The following is a 12,354-nucleotide window of genomic DNA, read 5'->3' on the forward strand; positions in this document are numbered from 1 at the left end:
TGTTTAGCCTTCACTATTTACACTATACAGGTTAAATACAAAGAGGTTAAGTAATTCATTGAGTCACATAGCTAGTAAAGTACAACACCGTGCTCTTCACCAATGTCTGAAGTTTTCTCTCAAGATTTTTGTTTTTCCTTATTTGAATGAATTATGGAGAGGAGAGACAGTGAGATGGACTTACTTACATTACACTCCAGGTGACCACAGCAGCCAGGGATGTGTCAGGTTGAAGTCAGGAACCAGGGCTTCTAGGTTTCCCAGGTGCAAGGACCGTGTTCTGCTTTTCCAGGACACTAGCAAGGATTAGCTGTGGAGTAGCCAGGTGTGACACCAGCGCCCATAATGGGTGCCAGTGTTGTAGACCTTGACTGTATGCTCTATCCACAGTCTGACCCAATCTGTCTGTTTTGATATTGAATATGTTGGAGTTTAAACTTGTTGAAAATGTATTTTGAAGTGTCATGACAGAATTGTTTGTTTCTGCTTAGCTTTTTAAATCTTACCATAAGTTTCACTTCTCCTGTTTTTATTTAAGTAAATAGAGGAATACCTAAAGCAAGCCGTGTACTGAAGAGTATATATCATGGTGATAAACTTTGTATTATAAATGGAAACATTTCTGCTAAATGAGTGAGAACTCCTTTAAAAGGCATTTCATTTTAGTAGAGTATTCCATCTGTTTTTTATCTTTTTACAATAAATTACATGAAATAGAATACATCTTTTTTGATTTCTCCATAAACTCTTTTTTTTTTTTTTTTTTTTTTTTTTTTTTCTCCATAAACTCTTCAAGTGAATTTGCAAAATGAATTGAGTTCCCTAATTTTACCAAATGTCTCCTCATAAGAAGATTCTGAAGTACCCAGCAGAAATTTAAGCAAATCGAGAGTTTCTTCCTTGTATTCTGAGTCCCAGGCTAGAACATATTTATTTAACTGGAAGTGTATTTGGTTGAAGGAAAAAAAAAAATTTTAAGATTTATTTATTTTTATTGGAAACGCAGATATACAGAGAAGAGGAGAGACAGAAAGATCTTCTGTCGGTTGATTCACTCCCCAAGTGAGTATGACAGCTAGAGCTGAGCTAGTCTGAAGCCAAGAACCCAGAACCTCTTCCAGTCTCTCACGCGGGTGCAGGGTCCCAAGGCTTTGGACCGTCCTCAACTGCTTTCCCAGACCACAAGCAGGGAGCTGGATGGGAAGCAGGGCTGCCAGGATTAGAACCGGTGCCCATATGGGATCCTGGTGCATTCAAGGCAAGAACTTTAGCCACTATGCTATTACATTGGGCCCAGTTGAAGTAAAATTTTTATGATGACTTTTACAAGTTACCTATAGACCTGCAAAGTTTCAGTGTGTATATACAGTTTTTTTCCCTTTGTTACCTTGTTAACATTCATGCAATATCCACGAGAAAGAATAATGTCCATATGGAGATGATACCTGTAGATGTAGACTCAGATCAGTTCTAATTTGTTTCGGTTCACAGATTGTTAGCATGTCTCCTGTGTGTTTCAGGAAGTTTCTTACCTTTACAGTGTTTGTTTGTTTGTGTTGTGTTTTGTTTTTGTTTGTTTTTGTCTTGGTAACAGCAACAAGTGGGAATGGAGACTTTGGTGATTGGAGTGCCTTCAGCCAAGCCCCATCAGGTCCTGTGGCTTCCAGTGGCGAGCTCTTTGGTAGTGCCACACAATCAGCAGTAGAACTTGTTAGTGGGTCACAGCCATCTTTAGGCCCTCCAGCAGCTGCCTCAAACTCTTCAGACCTGTTTGATCTAATGGGCTCATCCCAAGCGACCATGACATCTTCCCAGAGTATGAATTTCTCTATGATGAGCACTAATACTGTAGGACTTGGTTTGCCCATGTCAAGATCACAGGTAAGTGTTTACTTTCCTTAGAAATTATGATCCACAATCTTTGAGATGCTCTAATAATAGGCTAGTATAAAATAAAAGTTAGCTTATTCTGTATATATCTACATGAGTGCATATATATTCAGTTCTGTGTAATTTAACAGGGATACACGTGTTCTGAGACATGCAGCATAAGGTGTTCTGTTATTGCGTAGACATCATCGAATGTTCTTAGACCAAGTCAGGGAGCTGTGGTGCCACTAGGTGTTAGTGTGTGGGCCACTGTTGACCAGAACATTGTGCAGCACAAGGCCGTGTATACTCACAAACCTGAATTTTAAAAACCTTTGTTTTAAATTCCATTTCCCATTAACAATTTGAAGTGCTCCTTTTCTGTTATGTACACACGTGTCTGATTTGCTTTCCCCTAATGTGCACATTTGAGTTCTATAGGGTTAGATCTTCTCACACATCTTGTAAATCTCTGTAAAAATGAGCAAAATTATTTGCATAAGGAAGGGACATACTGCAGGGCTATTTAGAACAAATTAGTATTCAGTAGATTTTGAAACTTGTTTTTTGGGGGAAAAAAAGATACTGTTTTCCATCTTTTTTTTCCCACTCAGAAAAATTTCCATTCATTCATATCCTTAAAATCGCATCCCTAATTTGTTGTAAATAATCGATGCTAATATAAAAACTCAGTGTTTCAAAGGGTGAGTATTTTCCTTTTCTGAGCCTGCTGTATAAAACGTTTATTTTTTCAACTTTCATTTTTATAAAGGACAAGTAACATTACAATACCCTAATGTACTTTTTTTTTCAAGATTTATTTATACAAAGTCAGATATACAGAAAGGAGAGACAGAGAGGAAGATCTTCCGTCCAATGGTTCACTCTGCAAGTGAGCTGCAACGGGCCGATGCGCGCCGATCCGAAGCCGGGAACCAGGAACCTCCTCCAGGTCTCCCGTGCGGGTGCAGGGTCCCAAGACTTTGGGCCGTCCTCGACTGCTTTCCCAGGCCACAGGCAGGGAGCTGGATGGGAAGTGGAGCTGCCGGGATTAGAACCGGCGCCCATATGGGATCCCGGAGCGTTCAAGGCGAGGACTTTAGCCTCTAGGCCACGCCGCCGGGCCCCCTAATGTACTTTTTATAGTTAAATTCAAATTACCTACTATGAACTTAGAATCTCTGCAAGTTTAGGGCGAGCAAATATATGCCTGAGTTGTATCAGGAACTTGGGTGTTTAATTAAAGTACTTGTAGATATTTGTTTATGATGGTAATTACTCATTTTAATGTATGAAGTTTCCTCTTTTGGGTGTTAGGATGAAGGGGAAAAAGAAAGCAGCACCAAGCTGACTGTTGTGTATAACAGAAATTAGACATAGCTTATGATACTAGCATGAAGCCAGTCTGTCTTTGGTCACAGTTACAACTATGTTGTGATTTCTTTGTTGGTATATTTAAGAATTATTCTTCCTATTATTATTCCTCTCATTTTTTTTTTTGTCCCTCTCACAATTAGCTTTAGTAGCTACCAAATACTTTTGCTTCTTTCTCCTGAATTTCTAGTTTATCCTAAATTGGTCAGTAAATGCACTCATGTTAGGAAGTGGAACTATGAATACAGTAGGGAAATGACACTCAGGCTATGCTAAATATAATTTATATTTTAAAATTCTGTTTATAGAAATTGCCACTCACATAGTTCCTTAAAACTATTCTTATCTGAAGTTGGGAATTGCCTTGAACACTTGGGAAGGATGGTAAATTCTAGACTTTGGGTTACAGAAGAGTAATTGCTAGTGTAGAGACATACTGTGGGTTCTTTCTACCCCAAATCTGATTAGAACTTGGGAGGGCTCTCCTTAGGAAGCTAATGATCAGGGTATTGATGACATTAGCATAGAACATTTTCAATTTCCTATGGTTTCTGATTAGATTAGTGATTACCATCTGATATTGTTTGGGAAACAGATGCTTAATTTTTAGAACATTTTTCTGTTTTCCAGCCTTTGCAAAATGTTAGCACAGTGCTGCAGAAGACTAATCCTCTCTATAATCAGAATACAGATATGGTCCAGAAATCAGTCAGCAAAACCCTGCCCTCAACTTGGTCTGACCCCAGTGTAAACATCAGCCTGGACAACTTGCTACCTGGTATGCAGCCTTCCAAACCCCAACAGCCATCGCTAAATACAATGATTCAACAACAGAGTAAGTTATTTCAGGACGTCTCACTTCTTTGTGTACTTTTTACCTTTTGTCTTAATGCTGGGACTACTTTAAGCTGTGAACTAAAAATATATAACAAATTTAGGAACTAAATTCCTTTTACTCCCACACAACAACTTTTCACATAATATTCGCTTGATGTCCCTGCTAGCATATTAACTTGCTTTGTGTTTTGCTCTTGATATGATAATACTTACTGTATTGCATTGAATTTGGGGGGACTGTTTACTGAAGTAAATATATTTGCTATTTAAAATTTTTTAATGTAATGCAGAAACGAAGACTGTCTAAATGACACTAATGATAATCGTCATTAATACAGCTTTCCAAATCTTTTTTTCTTTTTTAAAAGATGATCATTTTACAGCTGGCTGCCAGTGCGTCTCTCTAGCTGACGCAATCTCTCTAATGGTTTTTGGGTTTTTTGTTTTTAATTGGAAGGTCAGATTTACAGAGAGAAGGAGCGACAGAAAGATCTTCCATCTGTTGGTTTACTCCCCAGTGGCTGCAGTGGCCAGAGAGGAGCCGATCTGAAACCAGGAGCTTCTTCTGGGTCTCCCACAAGGGCTCAGAGTCCCCAGACTTTGGGCCTCCTTGACTGCTTTCCCAGGCCACAGGCAGGGAGCTGGAACGGATGTGGAGCAGCCGCGATTAGAAGCAGCACCCATATGGGATCCCAGCACATACTAGCGAAGACTTTAGCTGCTAGGCTATCGCACTGTGCCCCCATCTTTCCAACTTTTACAAGGATATTTTTAGTAGTTGGAATCAATCTGCATTATGTTTCTTTGTGTTCTCATTCTGTGTTAATTTATGATCATTATTCCTTGGTGAATATTGGGAGAAATAACTTTTGGATCTTTAAAGTATTCATCATACCAGTAATAGAATTCCTCTTTTTGGGTTACTTACCTTGTTGCTAGCTTTTTATTGTAAAAGCAACTCCATGATTTTATATAAATCTATGTACTTTTGATTTTTTGATATAATATAAAAGTAGAATGAATCTATAGTGATGCACAGTACCTCTTGACAACTACTGTTTAGAATTCAGTAGCTTTTATAGCAATTTTTTTTAAAATTGGTTCATGTTTTTCCCATGCTCATTCTTAATTCTTGGTACGTATTTGAGAAACTAAGCCAACAACCACTAAGTCTCCTAGAATAACGGGTTTAAATCCATTGTCTTTTATAATCACTATTTTGGGGTTAGAAGTATTGATGGCCAAGAAAAGTAAATTTTATATTTTTATTTGTTTATTTTAGATGCTCTGTAAGAATTCAGTGTATTAAAATTCTTCCGTCTCTTTTCTTCTGGTAGATATGCAACAGCCTATGAATGTGATGACTCAAAGTTTTGGAGCCGTGAACCTCAGTTCTCCGTCAAACATGCTTCCTGTCCGGCCCCAAACTAATCCTTTGATGGGGGGACCCATGCCTATGAGCATGCCCAGTGTGATGACTAGCACCATGGGCATGGCCCCTCTGGGAAATGCTCCGATGATGAACCAGGGCATGATGGGCATGAACATGAACTTGGGAATGTCCACTCCTGGGATGGGCTTGACAGGCACGATGGGAATGGGCATGCCCAACATAGCCATGACTTCTGGAACTGTGCAACCTAAGCAAGATGCCTTTGCAAATTTCGCCAACTTTAGCAAATAAGAGATTGTAAAGAAGCAGAATAAATGAAGAATTTTTAGCTGTGCAGATAGGTGATGCTGGGATGGACAGTGCTAATCAATTCCACATTCTTTTATCAGTTAATTAAATAAACCTACGTAATGAACCAAAAAAGCTATTTTATACAAGTGAAGTATCTAGAATTTCAGAAGGCCAGGCAAGAGCACTTCAGTTGAGACAGTCCTTTTTCCCAGTGAGGATGGACCACTAGTAGAGTGGTAAGAACACTGAAGGCCTTTATAAATTAAAGAGTCCGTTTAACATCATAATTTGTGTGGGAGTATTGAAATAGGGCTGAGTAAATGTTAGAATCTCTAATTTTATACTTTCGTTTTCCTGAGGAACTTGATTTTGCTGTCCCTGAATCGCCTTGTCATAATTGGGTCTGTTCCTTTTACTACCACTCTTGAGTCCATATATGAAATCATTAAAAATGTTGGATGATTGGTTTTTTATAAAAATATATATTTTTGTCCAAAAAAAGCATACATATGTGATTATGGCTAAATCAAAGGTAACTGGAATGTATATACTTTTGCTAATGTTCCAGCAACACTGCTATTATCCAAATTTTTATTGTACAAAACTTTAAGCAATTGGTAATAGCTATGGGACTTTTCCCATGTCTTCTGCTATAATTATCCTTTGGAGAACTAGGAAAAATATTTTTTTCAGGACTGCTGTATGGTTTCCTTTAAAATTAAACAAACAGACAAGCAAAAAGTATTTTATTTGTTTCTTTGCAGTCATTATTTACAGTTTGCAGTGATTAACTTGGCAAGGCTTCCTTCCGTGTTTATCCCTGTAGCCATCATTTAAGTCAAAAGAAAAGTCAAAAGCAAAAAATATTTTTTTTTTCGATGTCTTTTCAAAAAAAGTTGAACAGGTAAAAATTCATTAAAACCTTAAGTTAAATATCAATGTTAGAATCCAAAATGTTCACTCTTAGATTTTATACAGTACTTGTTTTGTTTGGGTTTTGACTGTATGTAATATGCCATTAGCAATATGGCTCCAATAGAGAGGCGTTAAATATGTATTATTAAAGGGAGACCTGAAGCAGTCAAAGATTTTATTGATTTAATGACAGATAAAGGAAATTAATTAAAATGTTTTTTGTTTTCCTGCTGTAATTCTGCATTGAACTCACATGAAAATCATGATTCTAGAGTTTGGAATGCAAGATTAATTGTTTCACCCTCAAGCTGGGAATATTTTTTAAACTAAATATTATAATATAGTTATCAAATTATTACCTCTCCACTTTATGTTGAAATTTTTTATTAAATTGATAAACCTTTGTTTCCATTGTATTCATAATGTTCTGTTATACACAATATTAAAATGTTCATTAAAATCAGTGTTGAACTGCTTTTTCTTATTAGACATTTGAGACTGTTTGGGGGAAAAATAATTATAATTTGGGCAAAGTAATTTTTATAAATAATTTAAAATTACTTAATGACTTCTCTGTTCTTTTCTATCAGACTCTACTGTTAGGAATTAAAAATGAAGCAGCACAGATATCCTGACCTGCTCTATTCTTGCTAATGCTCCATCTACAACATTTCTAATTAGGCAGAAATTCATGTACTTCAGCTAAGTGGTAATGAAAAGTGATTCATTTGCTGAATAAGAGATGAGAGAGAGTGTAATTAGCTGACTGCGGTTTTTAATCTTTCAACAATTCAGTGTGTTTAAATTAGTTTCAAAGAATAGGAGCTTTCAAGTGTTGTTACTTCAGACCAATCAAGCCAACCTCTGGTGGCAGCACAGTAGAATAGCTCCACTTACATTTACAACCTATAATGTTAAATAATGTTTTTCTTTAAATTGAGAACTATGTGTTTCTTAGAGGAAGAACATATTTTTTATCTGGACTTATGTGGTTAAAATTTTTTATGGTAAGATTTTTCTGGCAAGCACTTTTCCTCACCAGTGCCTCCCTATATTTTATCTCAGGATACTTAAGAGTACCCCTTGTCTCTTTTTTAATCAACACACATTTAGTATTTAGAATCTTAGTAATTAATATCTTCAAAATATTTTTTGTATTACAGCCCATGAAAAAGAAAAATTTCCTTTTGGGGAAAGGGGCCATCTATCAAATTTCAAGGAAATGATTACTAAGTGATGCTTTAAAACAGATATGAATTTCCCCAACTCTCTTGGAATTGACGAGAGAATGGCTTTGTTTTCTTTTTAAGATTTATTTTCATTGGAAGGCAGATTTACAGAGAGGAGAGACATCTTCCATCCACTTACTGCCCAAGTGGCCGCAACACCAAGAGCTGAGCCTGCTATGAAGCCTGTAGCTTGTTTGTGGTGTCCCGCATGGGTGCAGGGACCCATGACTTTGGGCCATCCTTGATTGTTTTCCCAGGCCACAGAAGTGGAACTGGTTCAGGCAGGGTGCAAACCAGCACCTACCTATATGGGATGCTCGTACTGGCAGGTGCAGAATTAGCCAACTGAGCCATTGTGAGCCCACTGCCTGTGGGGTTCTCTTTTAATTCTATACCGCTTTCCCTCTTACCCAAAGTTCTGTTTGTATCCAGTTGTCATACTGCCTAATACTGTGGGGGTCAACCAGACTTCTCTACCGGCAGTGTTTGCACATAGCTAGCCACTCCAGATTCATTTTGGTTTTCCTCTAGATTTTGTTTGTCTCTGATATCTTCAAGAACCATAAATGCACAGTGTTCTTGTACAGTACTTTGGAGTTCTGTTTCAATTGCCTGAGTTATTTAGAATATTAAGAGGGTGGTAGTAGTTCAGTCATAATTTGGGGTCTGTAATCACTTGTATTTGAAAGAGTTAGTACTTTTTTCCTAAATGTGAAATAATAGTTTTTCCTATACAAAAGAATTTTTCTTCGGGATTTTATGTTGTCTCAATATGGTGATCCGTTGTTTCGCTGTATTTTACTGGCTAAGATGCAGAATTTGTACAGGTAAAGCTGAGCTTTTCTTAGGTTCCTGAAGTAAACTGGCTGGTTTATTTAACAGCTCTCCTAGACAACACTGCATTGTGTAAAGGTACATGGCTTGGAAATTGATGAAATCCTACGTCCACCATTTACTGTGTAGTCTGGATCTGTTTACCTGACCAGTCTCAACCAATAGTTTTTCTAAAATAAATTTAATCTTGCAGTGGTAGATAATTAAATAGGATGATTAGTTAGATGTACCAGCACTGGCAAATGTGTTCATGTGTCCCCGTCCCCCTCCTCACTGTCATTTTTTTATTGATGTGAGCATATTTACATATAAACAACTTTGTGCCAGACTGTATGCTAATTTTTCACAAGAATTTCATTTAACTTACGCAACAAATTCAAAAGTTTTTATTCCTGAAAGTAAAACAACCAAGAAAGCCTGTGAGACTAATGTCTTTTTCTGATAAGCATTTACTATCTGCATTAATTTGAATCCCTGTTTTCTTTAACAGCCATCAGATATTTAACATACATCAATGAATTTTTTTTTAACTTTCTAAAAGCCATGAATACAAGGAGACTTCAGAAAATTCAGGGATGGTATATTATTAAGAAAAAAATGCATGGGGCCAGTGCTGTGGCATAGTAGATGAAGCCTCCACATGCGGCACTAGGATCGCCTATGGGCACATTTCTAGTCCTACCTATTCCATTTCTGAACCAGCACCCTGTTAATGTGCCTGGGAGAATAGTGGAGGGTGGTCCAAGTCCTTGGGTTCCTGTACTTATGTGGGAGATCTGCAGGGAGCTCCGGGCTCCTTGCTTCGAAGTGGCCAGCTGATGGAAGATCTCTGATCTTTGGCTTGCCTCTCTAACTTTGCCTTTGAATGAAAAAAAAAAAAGTTTTTTTTTAAGTGCATGGATTTCAAAACTGCACCAAAATAAACTCTGTCTTGGTTACATTTTCCATGAACTTTTTGAAGTAGGTTTGTATCAGTATTTACTGTATATGAAATTAACAGAAGCTTTGCAAATAGAAATTGGTATGACCATAATAAATTCACTGCATGTTAGCAAAATGCAGTTCTACCAACTATATTTCCCAAAATCAAAGTTTGAGTGATATTTTCATTTTTGCAAACCTGTTTAATACTAACCTGGCTTAATAGGATATAGCTGGGTGCCCTGATCTGTTTCTAGATCCAGTCTTCTGTGTTTTGATGGGAGTGCTGTGTGTAAGTTCCAACTCTGCGATTGGGAAGAAGACTGCATTCCTGGGAATTGGCCTTAGGACACGTCAGTGGTCCTCAGCCTGTGCTTGACCAACAGTAATGGAACGAAGCGGTAAGATTGTTTTCTAGCGTATTATACATCTGTTTCATTTATTCCAAAGTAATCTGAGTTACAAAGAACTTACTTTTGCCTTTCACCATTCGGCAAAACACCAGCCACATTAGATTGTTTTCTGGATACTGAATTTTAAAAATAGATTACACCATAGAATTTTGCTCAGTATTTAGTGATTTATTTTGACACACAGTACGTATCTACCAGTTTGTGAAGAGTTAAGTTCCTTAGCCACACAGACATAAGCTGAGAGATTGGCTGTTGGATTCTTAGTGAGTTGAAAACCCAAATATCCTTTTCTGACTTTCATTAGGTCAGGTTTGAAGGCCTCTGACCTGTTTGCAAGGGACCCTGGAAACTTTGTTTGCTTAAATGTTCTCCAACAGATATCCTGCAGAAAGGTAACTTCTGTGGAAATACTGCATCTGTTCTGTGCAATCCTTGCTCTGGAAAGGGAAAGCCAGTGAAGTTGACATCCAGTTCATGAAATGAGGGTGTTAAGTAGCTCCATCACAGCTTTGCATTCTCATGACCCCTGAAGTAATTTCTTCGCCATGATGAGAGAACTAGAGAGAGAGAACAAAAGCTTTTAGAAATCTCAGGAAGTCCCCAGCGTGGATACCTAATTTCCAGTGGCTTGGGGATGTAAGGTCAGTTTATTTGGCAAGGATTTTTAATCTTCGTTTTATCATATAAAGAGGAAGGAATTCCTAGATCAGGTTCCTCCTTTTAGGAGCAGTTCAGTACCTAAAATAGACACATTCGTTAAGGAAGCATTGAAGTTGTTTGACAACTTATAAATCACTTCTGTTAAACTATAGTTTACTGTGCTCGCTTTGGCAGCACATATACTAAACTATAGTTTACTTATTAAACTATAAATGTGGTAGTGGATTGTGTTTCAATATTCATAGAATTATTTTTGTACCTTTTCAGTCACCAAAAATCAAGAAGCAGACATGTGGTGTATCAGTTAGGATACTTCTATTCGTCCAATATGTGGTTCATCTAAATGTGTGATTCAAGTCTTGGCTCCTGCATTTCTGATCCAGCTTCCTACTAATGGGACGCAGCAGATAAGGGCTCTGGGACTTGAGTCCCTGTCAGTCAGTTTGAGAGACTAGAATGAGTTCTAGGCCCCTAGGTTCCTCCTGGCTCAGCCTTGTCAATTGTAGGCATTTAGGGAATGAGTGAACCAGCAAGTGGAAGATTGCTTTGTCTCTTTGCCTTCTAAATAAAATGAGAACTGTATAAATGTATCTATTTAAAAAAGAGAAAATCAGAAGTGGGCATTTGGCCTGGTGGTTAAGGTGCTTGCATCCTGCACTGAAGACCGTGTGTTTAGGTCCTGGCTGCACACCTGATTCCAGCTTCCAGGAAACTGGGTGATCACTTACATAGTTGAGTCCCTGGATTGAGTGCCTGGCTCCTGGCTTCAACTCGAGCCATCATTTGAAGAGTAATTATTGCAATGGGAACACTATTTCTCAGTCTCCATCTCTGCTTCTAAGATAATTTGTTAATGAAGGAAAATAATACCAAGAGTGATAGTAATTATGATGATGTAGAGAACCTAAGTCCTACCAGCTAGGAAATGGGATTACAGTATTATGTTGGTACACTACACCACACAGGACCCCTGCCCAAGTTTTCTTTGGTGTGTTTATTCATATTATGTGTCTACTCCCTACGCTACCTAAAACTTACCAGCTAAGGTAGTCACTACAAATTTTCCCGTAAGATCACCACCTGGAAGTGTGGGCAGGTGTTAAGTGTTATGAAAGAGCTAGTCGAGGTACTGCTAAAGGAGTAGAAGCCTAATTCAGGTGTAGTCATTGGTGAGGAGCTCTGGGAAAGGAGCTTGTACTCTGATGTGTGGAGAATGAAGAGGATGGTGTCCATGCTGGAGGAGAGGATGAGCTGAGCCATGGAAACTGCATGCATGAAGACCCCCAAGTGGAGAGAGAATTGCCTAAAGTTCATTGAGTTTGGATAGAGATTTTAAAGTAAAAGTAGTAGAATGGGGGAGGCAATCAGAGGCCAGAAGTTGGTGTGTAGGGTATTGAGGTAAGTGATTCATTCCCCTAAAGTCCCTGTAGGCACCTCAACTGCAGTGTTCTGAAAGCCCTATTTGCTTTTCTTAGCATGGTTGCCACAAGGCTCACTTGAGCATTAAAGCTGAGTGAAAAATTTCGTGGCAGTGGTTTGGTATTTATTGTCAAACGTGAGGTTCATGCACATTTAATTTATGTGTGAAAGACAGGAATTGCTTTAACCTAAGGATCCA

At 38.0% G+C, this 12,354-nt stretch overlaps 1 protein-coding gene across 2 annotated transcripts in view; it reads left to right on the forward strand.

Moving 5' to 3' along the window:
• The window catches only part of CLINT1 (clathrin interactor 1), a 65,019-nt gene extending 58,256 nt beyond the window's left edge, over positions 1–6,763 (forward strand). The window contains exons 10-12 of one of the 2 annotated variants that reach the window (XM_058677864.1): positions 1,595–1,881; positions 3,874–4,078; positions 5,418–6,763. In XM_058677864.1, coding sequence (XP_058533847.1) covers positions 1,595–1,881; positions 3,874–4,078; positions 5,418–5,764 — 839 coding nt within the window. In that variant the 3' untranslated portion in view covers positions 5,765–6,763. The remainder of the gene's footprint in view (positions 1–1,594; positions 1,882–3,873; positions 4,079–5,417) is intronic. The other variant, XM_004587488.3, reaches the window with a different exon arrangement.
• Positions 6,764–12,354: the final 5,591 nt, after the last annotated feature.

Source organism: Ochotona princeps, chromosome 19 (assembly GCF_030435755.1).
Source record: "Ochotona princeps isolate mOchPri1 chromosome 19, mOchPri1.hap1, whole genome shotgun sequence".
In the NCBI taxonomy this organism is placed as follows: domain Eukaryota; kingdom Metazoa; phylum Chordata; class Mammalia; order Lagomorpha; family Ochotonidae; genus Ochotona; species Ochotona princeps.